General features: G+C 46.7%; 1 protein-coding gene across 1 annotated transcript in view; it reads left to right on the plus strand.

Moving 5' to 3' along the window:
• ADCY3 (adenylate cyclase 3) overlaps positions 1-22113 on the plus strand; it is a 218121-nt gene that overhangs the window by 156838 nt on the left and 39170 nt on the right. The window contains exons 13-16 of the mRNA XM_040348113.1: positions 8114-8230; positions 11268-11527; positions 17726-17807; positions 19375-19533. Coding sequence (XP_040204047.1) covers positions 8114-8230; positions 11268-11527; positions 17726-17807; positions 19375-19533 — 618 coding nt within the window. The remainder of the gene's footprint in view (positions 1-8113; positions 8231-11267; positions 11528-17725; positions 17808-19374; positions 19534-22113) is intronic.

The raw sequence follows: 22113 nt of genomic DNA on the forward strand, positions 1-22113 counted from the left end.
TATCTGAAAGGTCTTTGCCAGCTGAAAAAAAAGAATAGAAAGCTTATGCCATTTACTGAGGTCCCGGTCTCCACGGAGGAATGGGAGAGTCAGGAACCATCGTTGGCATCATGGGCTGGGGGCACAATTTCAGAGACCCATAAAAGTTTTCACTAAATCACTTTTATGTGCCGGCTGGTGGGAGGTTGGGGGTCACACATTCAGATACCCATAAACGTGATCAGGTGGCTCTAAAGCCTCCTGGATCACTTTTATCTGAAAGGCCTTTACCTTCTGTAAAAAATGGGAGAGCTCAGAAACCACCACTGGCACCACCGGCTGGGAGGAGGTTGAAGGCACACCTTCAGATACCCATAAAAGTGATCAGGTGTCTCTTGTGCCACCAGGATCACTTTTATCTGAAAGGCCTTCACCTTCTATAAAAAAAATCAGTTAGAAGTTTACGGCATTTACCGTGGTCCCAGTCTTCTCAGAGGAATGGGAGAGCTCAGGAACCACCACTGGCACCACTGGCTGAGGGGAGGTTGAGGGCACACCTTCCGAGACCCATAAAAGTAATCAGGTGGCTCTAGAAAAAGGAGAGCTCAGGAACCACTTTGGGTGCCGGCAGAAGGGGGGGGGAAGTGCTTGTGGTGTTACACCATTAGAGACCCATAAAAGCGATTAGGCTGCGCCTCCTGGACCACTTTTATCTAAAAGCCCGTCGCCGGCTGTGAGAATTAATACCAAGCTTACGCCAAACAACCCTCTTTTCCATTTAGGCAAAAAAATTGCCAAAAAGTTTTCATCAAAATCAATTTTGCCAATGTAGCAGTTGGTTGCTACTAGTTACTATCATCCACACATGTTCACCCTGCTGCCAGACTTCCATACATCACTCTCAAGTAGACAATGAACAGCCATTTGCGTTGTTTTGCTTTTGTTTATTTGGGGAATATAACTTGGTTGGGGAAAGAGTATGGGATGCCCATAGAAAAGATTACTTTGCATTTTCTGAATAGAGCACATGGAAAAATGATGGACTCTAACCTTGACAGACTTTGCCTTTACACTTCTCCTCTGCAGAGCTCCTGCAGACTGTTACTCCTCCTCTTCACAGCTCCTGCAGACTGTTACTCCCAGGACTCTTCTCCTCCTGCACAAACTTGCCTGTCACAGCGTTAGTCTTTCCACCTGTCACATCGCTAGTCTTTCTGCCGCATCATCTTAAACTGTCTTATCGATCACTCTGAATAATCCCTGGCTGTGGCTGAACTCTGATAGGCCAGGGGCCTGCAGTACCCCTTCTTGAAGGCCTAGTTGCTTAGCAGAATTAAATGATAGACAAACTACTGATCCCAGCCAGCCCAACTTGCAAATCATGTGCCCCCAGGCCACATCGATTTGTCACAGAACCCCAGTCTCTTTTCTGGCCTTGCACCCAGCTCCCCTGGCATTCCTCTTCCAGATATCCACTGTGCCTCACTCACCAAACTTCTCCCGCCCTGAGTCCTTCATGAAGAATTTACCCGGACCGTGCGTACCGACTGCTTCTCCAGCTCCTCTGTTCCAGGACACCTTCTCCATGACCGTGTAAGGAGGGGCTCCCTCCTAGCTCCCAAGCTCCTCCGCCGAGGCCTATACCCCCCCCCCCAGATGTGGTGGGGCTCCTGCTGCAGTCTAATACTCCATTCTTCACTTCATCCAGTCAACAACTCCCTTCAGTGGGCTGGACCTGAGTTTATGTAGGAGGTCTACTTCATATTCCCATCGCACACATTCCTGAATTTGGGTGCTGTAGCAACAACCAGCTGGATACTGGTACAAGTCACAATGAGGATATTTGCCAGCACACCATGGAACGACGTAAATAGCATCCAAACGGATGATTTATTGCATGATCACAACACAAGGAGAGTGCAACGTTTCGGAGCCACGCAGGACCCCTTCGTCAGGCATCACAAGTTGCACTCTCCTTGTGTTGTGATCATGCAATAAATCATCCGTTTGGACGCTATTTACGTTATTCCATGGTGTGCTGGCAAATATCCTCATTATGTAGGAGGCCTGCCCCCTGCCAATCCTAGTTGAGGATTGGTCAGGGCTCCTCACATGAATTCCCTGTCACTCCAATTACCAGCCCTGCCCCTCTTCCAGAACATTCTCCCTGAAAGACAGGCGGTCACACCCACTGCTACACTAACCACTCCCTGACCCCCAGATCAAAACAAACAGGCCTAGCATGCATAGGCCTACCTAAATTTACCTGCCTGGCAGCTATCACCCAAAACACCTCCCCTCTAGCACCTACCTATGGTAGAGGGCGCAACACCAAAAATGACCCAAAAAATAAAAACATAAGCATCCTAGGATCCAAACACACCTAAGCTCAACCTTATAGGCCATGCTTGGCACTGGAAGGAGACTATTAGCTAGATTCAGGTAGGGGCACGCAACTGTAAGGCAGCGTATTTACGCTACGCCGCCTTAAGTCAGAGAGGCAAGTACTGTATTCTCAAAGTACTTGCCTCCTAACTTTCGGCGGTGTAGAGGAAAATGCGGCGGGGGCAAGCGCGCCTAATTCAAAATAGGCTGAGGGGGCGTGTTTTATGATAATTTGCTTTGACCTGACGTGATTGACGTTTTTTTGGAAAGGCGCATGCGCCGTCCGCCTACATTTCCCAGTGTGCATTGCGGCTAAGTACGCCGCACGGTCCTATTGATTTCGACGTGGACGTAAATGACGTAAATCCCTATTCACGGACGACTTACGCAAACAACGTAAAATTTTCGAAATTCGAAGTGGGAACGGCGGCCATACTTTAACATTACTATTCCAACTATTTGATGGAATAACTATACGCCTGATAAAGCGTTACGTAAACAGCGTATCTGTACTGCGTCGGCCGGGCGTACGTTCGTGAATAGGCGTATCTAGTGATTTACATATTCTACGCCGACCGCAATGGAAGCGCCACCTAGCGGCCAGCCTAAATATTGCACCCTAAGATAGCACGGCGCAGGCCGTCGTATCTTAGATAGGGCTAAGTGTATCTCTGTTTGAGAATACACTTAAACTTAGGTCGGCGCAGATTCCGAGTTAGGTCGGTGTATCTACTGATACGCCGACCTAACTCTACCTGAATCTAGCTATATAGCAGCATATTATCCAGGAAGAGGAAAGTAGTGTAGTAGCCCTCTTAAATCTATTGACCCATCCCGGGAAAATGTTGTGCCCTGAGCGCACTGGCATCCATCATTTCTGAATCACTGACCTGAAATAGATACAGATCAGGAAAGTCAGACAAAATGTGATCCAGGTCACTTGGGAGTATTGGCCCAGATTCAAGAAGCACTTGCGCCCGCGCAACCATAGGTTACGCAGCGCAAGTGCTTACTTGCTCCGGTGTAACGAGTGCTCCTGATTCAGGAACCTCGTTACACCGACTGCAGGCTAAAATCTGCGCGGCATAAGGCTCTTATGCCTCGCAGATTTTAGGCTGCGTTCTTGCGGGAGCCGCTAGGGGGCGCTCCCATTGTGTATCAGTGTGTAGTATGCAAATTGCATACTACCACTGATTCACAAGCTTGCGCGGGCCCCGTGCAAGCCAGGTACGGAGTTTCCGTACGGCTACTTTTAGCGCAAGGCTGCCCCTTCTAATAGTAGGGGCAGCCAATGCTAAAGTATAGCCGGCCTTCCCGCGCCGTGAAATTTGAATTTCACGGCGTTTGCGTAAGTGAAAGGTGAATGGCGCTGGACGCCATTCACGTTCACTTAGAAGCAAATGACGTCCTTGCGACGTCATTTGCCGCAATGCACATCAGGAAAGTTTCCCGACGGAGCATGCGCTGTACGCTCGGCGCGGGAGCGCGCCTAATTTAAATGATTCCCGGCGGGATCATTTAACTTGTGCGCGCTTACGCCGGGCAAATTTGCCGGCGCGCCCTCGCAATTCACGGAGCTACTGCTCCGTGAATCGAGGGCAGCGCAAAATATTTGCGGGGGCGCAGGGCAAAATCGTTGCCCTGCTCCCCCGCAAATATCGCGCAATTCTACTTGAATCTGGGCCATTGAAGCCAGCAGACCTGCGTGACCAGGGCCGGTCCGCCCTATAGGCTCACTATGCAAGCCGCTTAGGGCCCCAGGGAGGTCAGGATCGGCACTGTGCGTGACAGCCAGGCAACCAGCAACTTCTAGCATCCGCCATGTCTTTCTGAGTAGAACGGCTTTATTGGATCTTGTTATAATAACGCCGGGCTTTTGTTTGATTAACACGGCCAAATCCCTTATTTTTTATTTACTCTTTAATCTCCTGTCACTGCGCATACAGTACACCTGGGCTTGTTATCTCATTGGAAAACGAGGAAATTAAAATTTGCACAGCAAACATATTTAGCATAAAGAACAAACGACTGATTCTGTAAAGATATGTTTTCACTCTTTTACAGCTGGTGGGAGAGCAACTGTGATAATTAAATCTGAAGTCCGGACTTCCCTTCAGTCTCGCACAGTTGCACCGGTTCCTCTCCTGGACTGAAATGGCTTACTCTGATTTCACCGCACACTGCGAGCTTCTCACATTGTGCATTAGAAGCTGCAGCAAAGTCAGATCGACGCTGCCTCATTTTCTCCTCTCCAGCCTCCTTCAGTCATTGAATTTTAGTTCTTTCAATCATGGAGGCTCAGGAGGATTAACCACTTCCCGCCTGGCCTATAGCCGATTTACGTCCGGGAAGTGGTTCTGAAATCCTGACAGGACGTTCCAGAACGTCCTGCAGGATTTCATGCCGCGCGCGCCCGTGGGGGCGCGCAGCGCGGCGATCGGTGATGCGGGGTGTCAGTCTGACACCCTGCATCTCCGATCTCGGTAAAGAGCCTCCAGCGGAGACTCTTTACCACGTGATCAGCCGTGTCCAATCACGGCTGATCATGATGTAAACAGGAAGAGCCGTTGATGGCTCTTCCTCACTCGCGTCTGACAGACGCGAGTAGAGGAGAGCCGATCGGCGGCTCTCCTGACAGGGGGGGTTCGCGCTGATTGTTTATCAGCGCAGCCCCCCCTCGGATCGCCACACTGGACCACCAGGGATGCCCACCCTGGACCACCAGGGTGGGCAAAAAAAAAAAAGCCTGCAAAAAAAAAAAAAAAAAAACATTCAAAAAAATAAAAAAGATGCCAATCAGTGCCCACAAATGGGCACTGACTGGCAACCTAGGAAAATCAGTGCCACCCCAGTGTCCATCAGTGCCACCCCACAGTGTCCATCAGTGCCCAGTGCCCACCTATCAGTGCCCATCTGTGCCACCCATAAGTATCCATCAGTGCCACCCATAAGTGCCACCCATGAGTGCCCATCTGTGCCGCCTATGAGTGCCCAGTGCCGCCTATGTGTGCCCATCAGTGCCGCCTATGTGTGCCCATCAGTGCCGCCTATGTGTGCCCATCAGTGCCGCCTATGAGTGCCCATCAGTGCCGCATACCAGCGCCGCCAATCAGTGCCACCTCATCTGTGCCCGTTAGTACTACCTCATCGATGTCCATCAGTGCCATCTCATCGGTGCCCATCAGTGCCGCCATATCAGTGCCCGTAATTGAAAGAGAAAAACTTATTTACAAAAAAATTAACAGAAAAAAATAAAAACTTAATTTTTTTTCAACATTTTCAGTCTTTTTTTAGTTGTTGCACAAAAAAAAATCGCAGAGGTGATCAAATACCACCAAAAGAAAGCTCTATTTGTGGGGAAAAAGGGACGCCAATTTTGCTTGGGTACAGTGTAGCATGACCGCGCAATTGCCATTCAAAATGCGACAGTGCTGAAAGCTGAAAATTGGCTTGGGCGGGAAGGTGCGTAAGTGCCTGGTATGGAAGTGGTTAAATGTGGACGTAACCATGGGTGGTCTGCACGCAAATGTCATCCACCCGTCACGGAAATTTGATATTTGCATAACTCCTTCCACTGCTTGCATCAGGAGGACTCATGAGCGGAGTACTGAGGCAGTGTGCTGTTTTCAGGAAGTCATGTACAGCACCCTGCTGGCCCCTCCCACAGGTTATGATCTGCCTACATTGCATAGAGAAACGCAGAGAGGTGTACAGACCCAAGAACTCAGCACAGGGATGCTGGGGACCCCTCATAATGGGCACAGTGGGTGTACAGACCCAAGAACTCAGCACAGGGATGGTGGGGACCCCTCATAATGGGCACAGTGGGTGTACAGACCCAAGAACTCAGCACAGGGATGGTGGGGACCCCTCATAATGGGCACAGCAGGTGTACAGACCTGAGAACTCAGCACAGGGATGGTGGGGACCCCTCATAATGGGCACAGCAGGTGTGCAGACATGGGAACTCAGCACAGGAATGGTGGGGACCCCTCATAAAGGGCACAACAGGTGTACAGGCCTGGAAACTCAGCACAGGGATGGTGGGGACCCCTCATAAAGGGCACAGCAGGTGTACAGACACAGGAACTCAGCACAGGGATAGTGGGGACCCCTCATAATGGGCACAGCAGGTGTACAGACATGGGAACTCAGCACAGGAATGGTGGGGACCCCTCATAATGGGCACAGAAAGTGTACAGACCTGGGAACTCAGCACAGGGATGGTGGGGACCCCTCATAATGGGCACAGCAGGTGTACAGGTCTGGGAACTCAGCACAGGGATGCTGGGGACCCCTCATAATGGGCACAGCAGGTGTACAGACCTGGGAACTCAGCACAGGAATGGTGGGAACCCTCATATTGGGCACAGCAGGTGTACAGACCTGGGAACTCAGCACAGGAATGGTGGGGACCCCTCATATTGGGCACAGCAGGTGTACAGACCTGGGAACTCAGCACAGGAATGGTGGGGACCCCTCATAATGGGCACAGCAGGTGTACAGACATGGGAACTCAGCACAGGGACAGTGGGAACCCCTCATGATGGGCACAGCAGGTGTACAGACCTGGGAACTCAGCACAGGAATGGTGGGGACCCCTCATAATGGGCACAGCAGGTGTACAGACATGGAAACTCAGCACAGGAATGGTGGGGACCCCTCATAATGGGCACAGCAGGTGTACAGACACAGGAACTCAGCACAGGAATGGTGGGGACCCCTCATAATGGGCACAGCAGGTGTACAGAACCGGGAACTCAGCACAGGGATGGAGGGAACCCCTCATAATGGGCACAACAGGTGTACAGACATGGGAACTCAGCACAGGAATGGTGGGGACCCCTCATAGTGGGCACCGCAGGTGTACAGAACCGGGAACTCGGCACAGGAATGGTGGGGACCCCTCATAATGGGCACAGCAGATGTACAGACATGGGAACTCAGAACAGGAATGGTGGGCTCATATTGGGCACAGCAGGTGTACAGACATGGGAACTCAGCACAGGGATAGTGGGAACCCCTCATAATGGACACAGCAGGTGTTCAGACCCAGGAATTCAGCTTAGGGGTGGTGGGAACCCCTCATAATGGGCACAGCAGGTGTGAAGACTCGGTGACTCTCACAAAAACGAATTTACGAGATGTAAATAACTCTTTCACTCGCATTGTATTTTTAATGAGCTTTTATGTTTTTATGCTATACGATATTTCTGGTGCACTACCTAAACAACACCTTTTGAGACAAAATATCAGTCCTAGAGAGAACCTATTGTACATAGCTAGTCAGTCCTGACTGGTAAAATTGCATTAAGACTAAGGCCCCGTACACACGTCCGAGGAACTCGACGTGCCAAACACATCGAGTTCCTCGTTGAGTTCTGTGTTGAAGCCGCCGAGGATCTCGGCGGGCCAACTTTCCTCATTGAACGAGGAAATAGAGAACATGTTCTCTATTTGGCCCGACGAGTTCCTCGTCGGCTTCCTCTGTGAAAAGTGTACACACAACCGAGTTTCTCGGCAGAATCCAGCTCCGATCAAGTTTCTGGCTGAATTCTGCCGAGAAACTCGGTTGTGTGTACGGGGCCTAAGAAGCAGCAGAGCACAGTCACTGTGCAGCACTACTAAAGCATGAAGCAGACCCCCCCCCCATGTAATGAAGAGAAGTCTATCTGCCTCCACGTACTTACTGCATATTGTAACATTCATGCTTTGGAGAATGACCTTTCTCTCTTTTCTTTCTCTTTAGGTCTTCCCAAAAAAGCTTGTGGCCTTTTCTACTTGGATAGACAGGACCAGGTGGGCGAGAAACACTTGGGCCATGTCGGCCATATTTATCCTCACCATGGCGGACATTGTGGACATGGTAAGAAAGCTGGGACTTGTCTGTCGAATAAGCAACAGTTTTGCTGGTGGCCTCCTTTTTTATTTCGTTTTTTGTTACATACCAGAGCATTTATTAAATTTTTTTGATATTTTTACAAATAAGAGAGTTGAACAAAGAACTGAAATATTTATAATGTTAAGAGCAATTACTAGATCAGGTTTACCGCAGAAGTCAAACCTTGGCACTCGTGGCAGAGAATAAGATTGATTTCAGTAACTGCAAAGTATTGTAGCTTCTGAAAAAGAAAAACATTCTATGAATGGAGGAGGCAGACCATTCATTCATCCACCTGTCCTCCGTTCATACTGTACTATAGCTTTCATCAATGAAAATCGCTCTATGAATGGAGAGTGGACCTTTCATTCATCTGCCCGTCCTCCATTCATGGAATTTGTACTATAGCTTCGAGCAATGAAAATCTCTCAAATAGCAAGAATTTCCTGTGGTCACTGGTCTCAGTGGTCCCCATCCAACTTATTACACTTGTGGTCACCAGTCCCAGCTGACCCCATTCCACCTTATTACTCCTGTGGTCACCAGTCCCAGCCGACCCCATCCCACCTTATTACTCCTGTGGTCACCAGTCCCAGCCGACCCCATCCCACCTTATTACTCATGTGGTCACCAGTCCCAGCCGACCCATCCCACCTTATTACTCCTGTGGTCACCAGTCCCAGCCGACCCCATCCCACCTTATTACTCATGTGGTCACCAGTCCCAGCCGACCCCATCCCACCTTATTACTCATGTGGTCACCAGTCCCAGCCGACCCATCCCACCTTATTACTCCTGTGGTCACCAGTCCCAGCCGACCCATTCCACCTTATTACTCCTGTGGTCACCAGTCCCAGCCAACCCATCCCACCTTATTACTCCTGTGGTCACCAGTCCCAGCCGACCCATCCCACCTTATTACTCCTGTGGTCACCAGTCCCAGCCGACCCCATCCCACCTTATTACTCCTGTGGTCACCAGTCCCAGCCGACCCATCCCACCTTTTTAGTCCTGTGGTCACCTGTCCCAGCTGACCCCATTCCACCTTATTGCTTCTGTGGTAACCAGTCCCAGCGGATCCTATCCCACCTTATTGCTCCTGTAGTCACCAGTCCCAGCCAACCCCATCCCACCTTATTACTCCTGTGGTCACCAGTCCCAGCCGACCCATCCCACCTTATTACTCCTGTGGTCACTAGTCCCAGCCGACCCCATCCCACCTTATTACTCCTGTGGTCACCAGTCCCAGCCGACCCATCCCACCTTATTACTCCTGTGGTCACCAGTCCCAGCCGACCCCATCCCACCTTATTACTCCTGTGGTCACCAGTCCCAGCCGACCCCATCCCACCTTATTACTCCTGTGGTCACCAGTCCCAGCTGATCCCATCCCACCTTAATACTCCTATAGTAACCAATCCCAGCTGACCCCATTCCACCTTATTACTCCTGTGGTCACCAGTCCCAGCCGACCCATCCCTCCTTGTTACTCCTTTGGTCACCAGTCCCAGCCGACCCATGCCACCTTCTTACTCATGTGGTCACCATTCCCAGCCAACCCATGCCACCTTTTTACTCCTGTGGTCACCAATCCCAGCCGACCCATCCCACCTTGTTACTCCTGTGGTCACCAGTCCCAGCCGACCGATCCTACCTTGTTACTCCTTTGGTCACCAGTGCCAGCCGACCCATCCCACCTTATTACTCCTGTGGTCCCCAGTCCCAGCCGACCCATTCCACCTTATTACTCCTGTGGTCACCAGTCCCAGCTGATCCCATCCCACCTTAATACTCCTGTAGTCACCAATTCCAGCTGATCCCATCCCACCTCATTACTCCTGTGGTCACCAGTCCCAGCCGACCCATCCCACCTTATTACTCCTGTAGTCACCAATCCCAGCTGATCCCATCCCACTTTATTACTCCTGTGGTCATCAGTCCCAGCTGACTCATCCCACCTTATTACTCCTGTGGTCACCAGTCCCAGCCGACCCCATCCCACCTTATTAGTCCTGTGGTCACCAGTCCCAGCTGACCCCATCCCACCTTATTACTACTGTGGTCACCAGTCCCAGCCGACCCATCCCACCTTGTTAGTCCTGTGGTCACCTGTCCCAGCTGACCCCATCCCACCTTATTACTCATGTGGTCACCAGTCCCAGCCGACCCATCCCACCTTGTTAGTCCTGTGGTCACCAGTCCCAGCTGACCCCATTCCACCTTATTGCTTCTGTGGTAACCAGTCCCAGCTGATCCTATCCCACCTTATTGCTCCTGTAGTCACCAGTCCCAGCCAATCCCATCCGTTTTTATTACTCCTGTGGTCAACAGTCCCAGCCAACCCCATCCCACCTTATTACTTCTGTGGTCACCAGTCCCAACCGACCCATCCCACCTTGTTAGTCCTGTGGTCACCAGTTCCAACCAACTCCATCCCACCTTGTTAGTCCTGTGGTCACCAGTCCCAGCTGACCCCATCCCACCTTATTATTGGCTCATTGCTGTGATGCAGGGTCAGGCCGAGGGGTAGGCAGGAGAGATAGCCGCCTTGGGCTTTTCACCTGGAAAATGGGCAGGACTTGCAATCCATGATTATGGAGGGGGGTGAACCTTGTCCTTTTTGTCTTGGGTGCTCAATCACCTTGTCCTAACGCAGCCTTATTCGCCAATCAAATAAGCAGAAGGTGAAAATGGGTGGCCAGAGACCATAGGAGCTGGTCACTATTTGCATAACCAAATGCTTAACCTTGTTCAGTTGTTAAAGGAGAACTCAGTATGACAGCCAAGCAGCTAGCATTTTTTAGAAGGCCGGTAATGGTCTTCTTATATATTTCCCAAATTGGGTATTCTTATATCCCTATAAAGAAGTGGCTTTCATGTTCTGGGCTGTGATAGAGAATTTTTAATGTCTAGTCCAATTTCTGTTTTCACCACTTTAATACAGAGTAACCAGTGACAGATAATCTCCTATTGATTGGAGACCATATTTCACACATGTGACGGTTCTTTGTTCGTTCCACAGCTCAGCTGCCTTCAATACTACTCCACGACCTACAACGTCACCTCACAGTCTGGGGAGACCTGGGGCTGTGTGGAGAACCCCAAATATTACAGCTACATCGCAGTCCTGGCCCTCATCGCCACCATCATGTTGGTACAAGTCAGCCACATGGTCAAGCTGACCCTCATGTTGATGATCAGCGTCGCTGTGGGAGTGGTAAACATTTACGCCTGGAAACCGATCTTTGATGACTATGACAGAAAACGTTTCAACGGCTACGTGTAAGAGTCTCTCCTATTTCAATTAGAGGGGCGATTTGCATTTTTCTGTAGACGTCAATTTGCCAAATTTGTTGCATCATAGTTAGATCATTTTTGGAACTATAATATCAATGTGAAATAATGATTATCCAAGTGACACTATAATTTTTTTGTTGTGATATTGTCACTGGAGAATAGGTTGAAGCTTGCCTTGAACTTTAGGGTTAGATTTAGAGCTTGGTTTAAGGTTTAGAGTTTGATAAAAACAATAGGTGGAAGTCTAGTATTAGGTTGAAGTGTTGGATGAAGGGGTTAGGTTGAGGTTTAGGGTTAGATGAAGAGATGAGATTGACAGTTGGGCTTTGATTAAAGGGTTAGGTTGAGGTCTGGTGTTAGATAAAGGGTTGACCGTGAGGTTTTAATGAAGGGGTTTAAGTTAAAGTAAAGTGTTAGATAAAAGGGATAGGTTGAAGGTTAGGGATAGATGAAAGGGTTAGGTTGAGGTTTAGGGTTAGATGGAAGTATTAACTTGAGTTTTAAGGTTAGATTGAGATTGAGGTTTGGATGAAGTGTTTATGTTAAGTAAAGTTGTGTTAGAAAAAAGAGTTAGGTTAAAGTGTAGATAAAAAGGTTAGGTTGACATTTAAGGTTAGATGAAAGGGTAAGGTTGAGGTTTAGGGGTAGATAAAGGGGTTGTGAAGAACCTTTGTTCTCAAACTGGACTATTTTCGCCGTCTATGCTTTCTCTGTCCAGAACCAGCACTATCCAAGACTCTTTAGCCCACCCAGTCACCAGACAACACAAGTGTAGAGTGGCAAACAACCAACTGATTTATTATCACGCATGGACACCCCAGATAAAAAAAAACTCAGAGACTCTTCCCCCCAACCCTTGGAAACAGGGCGGGTTAAACTGTCCAATGACAACAGACACATAGGTCAGGTGTGTTCAAACTTCTCATCAGTAAAAGTCTTATCAGCAGGGGGGCTGCTAGAGGAATCCCCTCCCTCTTTCCTCACAGCAAACACACTTACACATCCCATAATAGTTGAGGCAGACAGCCACAATAGAACAACAGAATACAGTCACACCCCAAACGATCACAGCAAAGAGTCCACAACAGCATGAGACAACACACAATATATACATATATACAACATTGAGTCTGACTGACTAGCACAGATCATAGTGGGGTTCTCATTCACCATGTGCCCCTATTAGAGACACGGGGTGATTTACACATAAGAGGGGTCGGAGAAGCTGGACACAGAGTTTCCAGAGCTCTCCAGGGTAAGCTGAGTTTCACAAACCCCCCACCCAAAGTGACTCCTGTCACAGGAATGTACATGAGATTGAGGTTTTGATGAAGGAGTTTGGTTAAGGTAAAGTGTTAGATAAAGGATTTAGATTGAGATCTAGGGTTAGACTAAGGGTTCGAATTGAGATTTAGGTTTTGATGAAGAAGTTAAGTTAGGGTAAAATGATAGGTAAAGGGGTTAGGTTGAAATGTAGATACAATGGTTAGGTTGAGGTTTGGGGTTAGATGAAAGGGTTAGGTTGAAGTTTAGGATTAGATAAAGGGGTAATCTTAAGATATACATTTTGATGAAGGGGTTAAGGTAAGATGTTGCATAAAAGGGTTAGGTTGAGATTAGAAAAAAGGGTCAGGTTGAGGTTTTGGGTTAGGTGAAGGGGTGATACTCAGATTTAAGTTTTGATGAAGGGGTCGAGGTAAGATGAAATGTTACATAAAAGGATTAGGTTGAGGTTTAAATAAAAGGGTTAGGTTGAGGTTTAAATAAAAGGGTTAGGATGAGGTTTAGATAAACGGGTTAGGTTGGGGTTTATGGTTAGATGAAAGGGTAAGGTTGGGGTTTAAGGTTAGATGAAGGGTTGAGATTGCAATTTAAGTTTTGATGAAGGAGTTAAGGTAAGATGAAATGTTACATAAAAATGTTAGGTTGAGGTTTAGATAAAAGGGTTAGGTTGGTGTTTATGGTTAGATGAAAGGGTTCGTTTAAGGTTTAGGGTTAAATGAAGGGTTGAGATTATTATTTAGGGTTAGATTCTGGGTTCATGAGTTGGGTTTTGATGTAGAAAATAGGTTGACATTTAGTATTAGATTAAGGGGTTAGTTTGAGGTAAAGTGTTAGATGAAGGGGTTAGGTTGAAATGTAGGGTTAGATGAAAGGGTTAGGTTGAGGCTTTGGGGTAGAGGGGTCTTGAAACTCCAGCTGTTAAGGAACTATAATTCCCATCATGCCTTGTCATGTATTGTAAATGTCAGAGTTTTACAATGGCTCATGGGGCCTTAGTTTGGAGATGAAGGGGTGAGATTGAAATTTAAGTTTTGATGGAGGGGTTAAGGTAAGGTAAAATGTTACATAAAAGGGCTAGGTTGAGGTTTAGATAAAAGGGTTTAGGTTGGGGTTTAGATAAAAGGTTTAGTTTGCTTTTTATGATTAGTTGGAGGAGTGAGATTAAGATTTAGGGTTAGATTCTAGGTTTGAGAGTTTTGGGTTTGATGAAGAGAATAGGTTGAGGTTTAGCATTAGATTAAGGGGTTACTTTAAGGTAAAGTTTTAGATAAAGGTGATAGGTTGAGGCTTAGGGTTAGATGAAAGAGTAAGGCTTATGCCGCGTACACACGATCGGAAAATACGTCAAGAAAACCATGGATTTTTTTTTTCCGAGGGAATCTTGGCTCAAACTTGTCTTGCATACACACGGTCACACCAAATTCCGACTGTCAAGAACACGGTGACGTACAACACTACAACGAGCTGAGAAAAATGAAGTTCAATGCTTCCGAGCATGTGTCGACTTGATTCTGAGCATGCGTGTTTTTGGTGCGTCGGAAATTCCATACAGACGATCGGAATTTCCTCCAAGAACTTTTCTTGTCGGAAAATTTGAGAACCAGCTCTAAACTTTTTCTTGGCGGAAATTCCGACAGAAAAATTCAGATGCAGCCTACACACGGTTGGAATTTCCGACCAAAAGCTCACATCAGACTTTTCTTGTCGGAATTTCCGATCGTGTGTACGCGGCATTAGTGTTAGGTGAAAGGCCAGGATGAGAATTTAACCAACCGTGTTCCTTTGGCCCACTTTCAAGCGCAGATTTTGTGCTTGGTATCTACTTGGATGTTTTGAAATGGTTAGACTAGGTTTTTTTTGTAAAGTCTTTATTTCTAAAACACTCGTGTCATGTACAGTATAGGACATTAAACAATATTACGGAATGTCGCAATATTCTGAACTAGACTGAACTAGTCGTACAGCATCATCGTTTTATAATGTGAACAAAAGCTCAAGTATCAAGATACCTAATGTCAATATATTATTCTTTACTAAAGCATTGTGCCTCAGGTGGTATGCTGAGAGCACAAAATGGATGTCTAAGCAGTAGCTGAGGCGTATACCATTGATATGTATGTATTAAGTATAGAAGTTATGGGTACAATAACTTCAATGCATTTTTGTCAAATAAGGAAAAGGAAATGTTGGTAGGAAATATCAGGTCTAGAACATAGGGTCCAAAAATGTATAGGGTGCAAGAGGTTGGAGGTTAGCAAGAGATGAAGGTATGAGATTGAGATTTAGGGTTAGGTTTTGGGGTTAGGTTGAAGTTTGGGGTTTGATAAAGAGAATAGGTCGAGTTTTAGTAATAGATCAAAGGGTTAGGCTAAGGGTGATGTGTTTTAGCGAGGATAGGGTTAGGTTAAGGTTTACGAATGCATGAAGGGGTTTGGTTGGGGTTTAGAGTTAGACGAAGGAGTGAGAATAAGATTTAAGGTTAGGTTTTGGGGTTAGATTGAGGTTTTGGGTTTGATGAAGAGAATAGGTAGAGTTTTAGTAATAGATCAAAGGGTTAGGCTAAGGGTGATGTGTTTTAGCGAGGATTGGGTTAGGTTAAGGTTTACGAATACATGAAGGGGTTTGGTTGGGGTTTAGATTTAGACGAAGGAGTGAGAATAAGACTTAAGGTTAGGTTTTGGGGTTAGATTGAGGTTTTGGGTTTGATGAAGAGAAAAGGTAGAGGTTTAACATTAGATCAGAGGATTAGGTTAAGGGTGATGTGTTAGTGGATTTGGTTGGGATGAGGTTTAGGAATAGTTGAATTGGTTTGGTTGGGGTTTAGGGTTAGACAAAGGGGTGAGATTAAGAATTAAGGCTAGGTTTTGGGGTTAGATTGAGATTTGATGAAGAGAATAAATTGAGGTTTAAATTAGATTAGATTAGATCAGAGGGTTGGTAAGGGTAATGTGTCAGAGGAAGGTTGAGATTTAGGGACAGAGGGAAGGGTTAGGTTGGGGTTTAGGGTTAGCTGGAGGGGTGATATTGAGGTTATGGGATTTGATAAAGGGGTCAGGTTGGATTTAGGGTTTGATGAGGAGAATAAGCTGACATTTCGCATAAGTGTTAGATGAAAGGCTTAGGTTAGCTAGATGAGGGGTTGAGTTTAAAGGTTAGATGAAGGCATTATGCTGAGGATAACCAATCGGATGAAGGGCTTAGGTTGAGTTAAGTATGAGATGAAGGGATTATGTTGAGGTTAAGTGCTGGACGAAGTTGTTGGGCCAGATTCACGTAGAATCTCGGCGGCGTAACGTATCGTAGATACATTATAACCGCCGCAAGTTTTCATCGCAAGTGCCTGATTCTCAAAGCACTTGGGAGAAAACGTACGCCGGCGGCCTCCGGCGTAAGCCCGTGTAATTCAAAGGGGCGTGTGCCATTTAAATTAGGCGCACTCCCGTGCCAGACCTACTGCGCATGCTCCGTTTTGAAATTCCCGCCGTGCTTTGCGCGAAGTGACGTCATTTTTTTGAGCGGCGACGTGCGTAGCGTACTTTCGTATTCCCGGACGTCTTACGCAAGAACAAAAAAAAATAAAATTTCGACGCGGGAACGACGGCCATACTTTAAACAGCCCATACGTGGGCTGTGTAAAGTTAGGGCACCTAAAACGACAACTAACTTTGCGACGGGAAACTAGACTACCAACGACGTAACGAACGCGAAAATCCGTCGTGGATCGCCGTAAGTACAAATACCCAACGCTGGTTTACGACGCAAACCTCCCCCCAGCGGCGGCAGAGGTATTGCATCCTAAGATCCGACAGTGTAATTCAATTACACCTGTCGGATCTTAGGGCAAACTATGCGTAACTGATTCTATGAATCAGTCGCATAGTTATGAAGACCCTAAAACAGACATACGACGGCGTATCAGGAGATACGCCGTCGTATCTCTTTTGTGAATCTGGCCCGTTATGTTGAAATTAAGGGGTCTATTTATAAAAATTTTGCTGGATAAATGTCACAAAGCCTTATCAAGTTTTCTTCTTATTTTGTCTATTAGTTTTATTTCCTATGATTGTTAGTTTCATCTAGTGGCCATAATGCAGTATTTTCCTGAAATTCCTCAATCAGTAAAACAGCACATTATGACCACTAGATGGAGCTGACCACCATTGGAAAGAAACCTAATAGACAAAAATAAATTACAGCTGGGCGAATGCGAATTCATCCAACTAATTTGTTAATAAATAGATGCAGCAGCTATGTTGAAATTAAGTGTTAGATGAAGAACTTAGATTGAGGTAAATGTTAGATCAAGGGTTGGTTGCGATTAAGTGTTAGCTGAAGGGGTTAGGTTGAGGATAAGCGTCAAAGGAAGGGGTAAGGTTGAGGTTAAATGTTAGATTAAAGGGTTGAGTTGATGTTTAATATTAGACTAAGGTGTAAGGGTTTACCGTAAGGCCCCGTACACACGACCGAGTTTCTCGGCAGAATTCAGCCAGAAACTCGATCGGAGCTAGATTCTGCCGAGAAACTTGGTCGTGTGTACACTTTTCAGCGAGGAAGCCGAAGAGGAACTCGTCGGGCCAAATAGAGAACATGTTCTCTATTTCCTCGTTGTTCAATGAGGAAAGTCGGCCCGCTGAGATCCTCGGCGGCTTCAACACTGAACTCGATGAGGAACTCGATGTGTTTGGCACGTCGAGTTCCTCGGACGTGTGTACGGGGCCTAAGTGTTAGCTTTTTTTGGTAGGGTCCAGATTAGGGATAACATCAAAGCAATGACATGCTCCACAAGGTTTTGCTTGCGTCTATCTAGCAAGGTTACTTTCTGTTAAGGTCCTCTGCTTACCGAACAATGTCGTTTATGGAATTTTTATATTGAAATCGTTTTTTGGTCTCTTTGCACAGAGCGAACCTCGTTCCTTCCAAATATTCCATGACAGCAATGATTTTCATCATGATGTTTAGCTTCTACTACTTTGCCCGCCACGTAAGTGCATTTTTGTATGGTGACCTCCAACATTTACCATGGAAGCCCAGTTATGGTTCCAACTTACAGGCTGCATGTAAAAAGAGGACTTGTACTGTGGAAGCTTTGTCCCAAAAAAGTAAGCGGAGAGCAAAAGACTAGTGATCAGTATTGCTTACAGGCTCCTCAACGCTGATATTTTCCCATTTACTGATTTACCATGCCTTGTGTCTCTATGAAGGCAGACATCTTGGTAGAGGCAGGGCTTAGCTTAATCTTGTCAAAGATACCTTCCTGATGACTGTTGGGGTAATGATACCCACAGAATGAATAAAGCAGAAGCAGGGAAATGTTTTTCACTGCAGGCCTTCGCATACAGCTTTCTCTCCAGCAAGGAGAACAGTGATCAGCGCAGAAGTGACACCATCAAATCTGACGAGGCTACCAGTCAGATGCCTTAGATTGGGGGTCTCCAAACTTTCTAAACAAAGGGCCAATTTACTGTTTTTCAGACTTTAGGGGGGCCAGACTGTGGACACTAGGAATAGATAATGCCTCAGGGTTGGTGGTCAGTGGGAGTAATTACTTAGCACCCCTGTGATTAGGTGGAGAAATAGTTCCCAATCATTGGTATCAGTGGGAGTAATAGTTCCCAATCATTGGTATTAGTGGGAGGAATAGTTCCCCCATCATTGGTGTCAGCGGGAGGGATAGTGCCTCATTGTTGGTGTCAGTGGCAGGAATAGTGCCCCCATCATTGGTGTTAGTGAGAGGGCTAGTGCCTCATTGTTGGTGTCAGTGAGAGGAATAGAGCCCCACTGTTGGTGTCAGTGGAAGTAATAGTTCCCAATCATTGATATTAGTGGGAGGAATAGCCCCCCCATCATTGGTGTCATTGGGAGGGATAGTGCCTCCTTGTTGGTGTCAGTGTGAGGAATAGTGCCCCCATCATTGGTGTCAGTGAAAGGGATAGTGCCCCATTGTTGGTGTCAGCGGGACGATTGTTGCCCCATCATTGGTGTCAGTGGGATGAATAGTGCCCCATTGTGGGTGTCAGTAGAAGGAATAGTGCCCCATCTTTTATTGTCAGAGGAAGAATTTATACTCTAACATTGCTGTCAATGGGGAGAATAATACCACATTGTTGATGTCAGAGAGGGGAAGAGTGTCAAAATTGATGAAAAAAGGCAAGCAAAGGGCCACAGAAGACCACTGCCTTAGATCAGGGATCCTCAAACTACGGCCCTCCAGCTGTTGTAGAACTACACATCCCATGAGGCATTGTAACACACTGACAATCACAGACATGACTAGGCATGATAGGAATTGTAGTTCCTGAACAACTGGAGGGCCGTAGTTTGAAGACCACTGCCTTAGATGATCTCATACTGCAGATATACAACCACAGGGCTACAGAATAGGGATGTGCCTTGCTATTTTTTTTAGGAGGAATAAAAGACAAAAGGTAGGTTTTCAGGGTATTACTTAGGCACAATTACAATTTCTGGATGTTCCCTATAATATAGAAAATCTTCACTTTTTGAATTCAGGTTCACTTGAAGTTGAAAGTTGTACTTGACTCCTATAGGTTGAGAAGTTGGCCAGGACATTGTTCCTGTGGAAGATCGACGTCCATGAGCAGAAGGAGAAGGTGTACGATATGAGGCGCTGGAACGAGGCTCTAGTCACTAACATGCTGCCCGAACACGTGGCCCGACACTTCCTGGGCTCCAAGAAGAGGGATGAGGTGAGAGAAGGCCGCATACGAAGAAAGTTAAATAGAACCCATCTGTACTCTTTCCTCTGTAGCTACTAGTATAATTCTCCAATGATGACACCTTGAGCTTGGAGGTCCCAGTTATGTGATACAGACTTTCAGAGGGCTTCCATCTTTCATTAGTGGGAATACCCCATATAGGCAGGAACAACCCAATTTCCAAGGTGGTAGTATACAGAGAAACACAGTCACACTTTAACCACTTCCATACCAGGCACTTACGCAGCTTCCCGCCCAAGCCAATTTTCAGCTTTCAGCACTGTCGCACTTTGAATGGCAATTGCGCGGTCATGCTACGCTGTACCCAAACAAAATTGGCGTCCTTTTTTCCCCACAAATAGAGCTTTCTTTTGGTGGTATTTGATCACCTCTGCGATTTTTTTTGTTGTGCAACAACTAAAAAAAGACTGAAAATTTGGAAAAAAAAATACGTTTTTATTTTTTTCTGTTAATTTTTTTGTAAATAAGTTTTCTCTTTCAATTACGGGCACTGATATGGCGGCACTAATGGGCACCGATGAGATGGCACTGATGGACATCGATGAGGTAGTACTGACAGGCACAGATGAGGTGGCACTGATTGGCGGCGCTGGTATGCGACACTTATGGGCACACATAGGCGGCACTGGGCACTCATAGGCGGCACAGATGGGCACTCATGGGCGGCACTTATGGGTGGCACTGATGGATACTTATGGGTGGCACAGATGGGCACTGATAGGTGGGCACTGGGCATGGATGGGCACTGTGGGGTGGCACTGATGGACACTGTGGGGTGGCACTGATGGACACTGGGGTGGCACTGATGGACACTGTGGGGCAGCACTGATTTTGCCAGGTTGCCAGTCAGTGCCCATTTGTGGGCACTGATTGGCATCTTTTTTTGAATGCTTTTTTTATTTTTTATTTAGACTTTTTTTTTTTTTTTCAGGTTTTTTTTTTTTTTTGCCCACCCTGGTGGTCTAGTGTGGCGATCCGAGGGGGGGCTGCGCTGATAAACAATCAGCGCGAACCCCCCCTGTCAGGAGAGCCGCCGATCGGTTCTCCTCTACTCGCGTCTGTCAGACGCGAGTGAGGAAGAGCCATCAACGGCTCTTCCTGTTTACATCGTGATCAGCCGTCATTGGACACGGCTGATCACGTGGTAAAGAGTCTCCGCCGGAGGCTCTTTACCGAGATCGGAGATGCAGGGTGTCAGACTGACACCCCACATCACCGATCGCCGCGCTGCGCACCCCCACGGGCGCGCGCGGCATGAAATCCTGCAGGACGTTCTGGAACGTCCTGTCAGGATTTCATAACCACTTCCCGGACGTAAATCGGCTATAGGCCGGGCGGGAAGTGGTTAAAGAAGACCACTTCCCAACATAGAAATGTTTTTACATTTTGGGTGCAAATTTATAGTTCTCTAAGGGCCCCCCGATCATAGCTATAGCTTTTCAGATGATCATCTGCAGCAGATACGGTATATTGAGGTCCCAGAGAACACAAGTGTACTTTGCCTATACAGGGCGCCACTTCTGCTACTTATACTTGCTTTCCTTCGCTCCCTGTTGCTCTGTAGCGATTTTAAATGCCCCGTTTTTCAGGTAAGTTGGAACATATACTAAAAAGTTATCAAATAAAAGTGAACTATTGTTCAAAGTGATAAAACAGCGCTATAAACAGATATACTCTGTTCAGATGGATATCCTGAATAAGTGATGGTGAGAGAGGTGATCGATCAATGGTATATAAGCACCTTATACCAAACAAAATTTAATTTGTGAATGCACCAAAAATGTGGATAAGTCGCCCAAAAAGGAGGAAATAGGCTTACCACAGCAAATCTAAGTGAGATTTGCTAACAAACCATCTGTGTATCCAGGTACTGTGCGGGTTAAACCAACTCAGGCGGGGGTACATAGGAGGCAAAGAAACACAAAAATCATAGTGTAATGTGACTAAACAATGACCCCTCCTAAGTATGGAAAAAACCTTTTGATTAATGCCTGTACAATATTGTAAAAAAAGGTATGCATATATTGAAATGGTTTCACCAATCAGATTCTGTCCCCGGGAGCCGCGCGAGTACTGTAGATCAGCTGGTCTCGTTCTCCTGCTGTGTTGGACAAAAGGTGAAGCGCGGTGGAACGCACTTTCGACTTCCGTGTAGCCTCTAACTGTAGCCACGATTTTTGTGTTTCTTTGCCTCCTATGTACCCCCGCCTGAGTTGGTTTAACCCGCACAGTACCTGGATACACAGATGGTTTGTTAGCAAATCTCACTTAGATTTGCTGTGGTAAGCCTATTTCCTCCTTTTTGGGCGACTTATCCACATTTTTGGTGCATTCACAAATTAAATTTTGTTTGGTATAAGGTGCTTATATACCATTGATCGATCACCTCTCTCACCATCACTTATTCAGGATATCCATCTGAACAGAGTATATCTGTTTATAGCGCTGTTTTATCACTTTGAACAATAGTTCACTTTTATTTGATAACTTTTTAGTATACACTTTATAGATGGGTCACCATTTATTTTAAATAGCTGCTTTTAGAAACAA

This window comes from Rana temporaria, chromosome 4, assembly GCF_905171775.1.
Source record: "Rana temporaria chromosome 4, aRanTem1.1, whole genome shotgun sequence".
Lineage (NCBI taxonomy): Eukaryota > Metazoa > Chordata > Amphibia > Anura > Ranidae > Rana > Rana temporaria.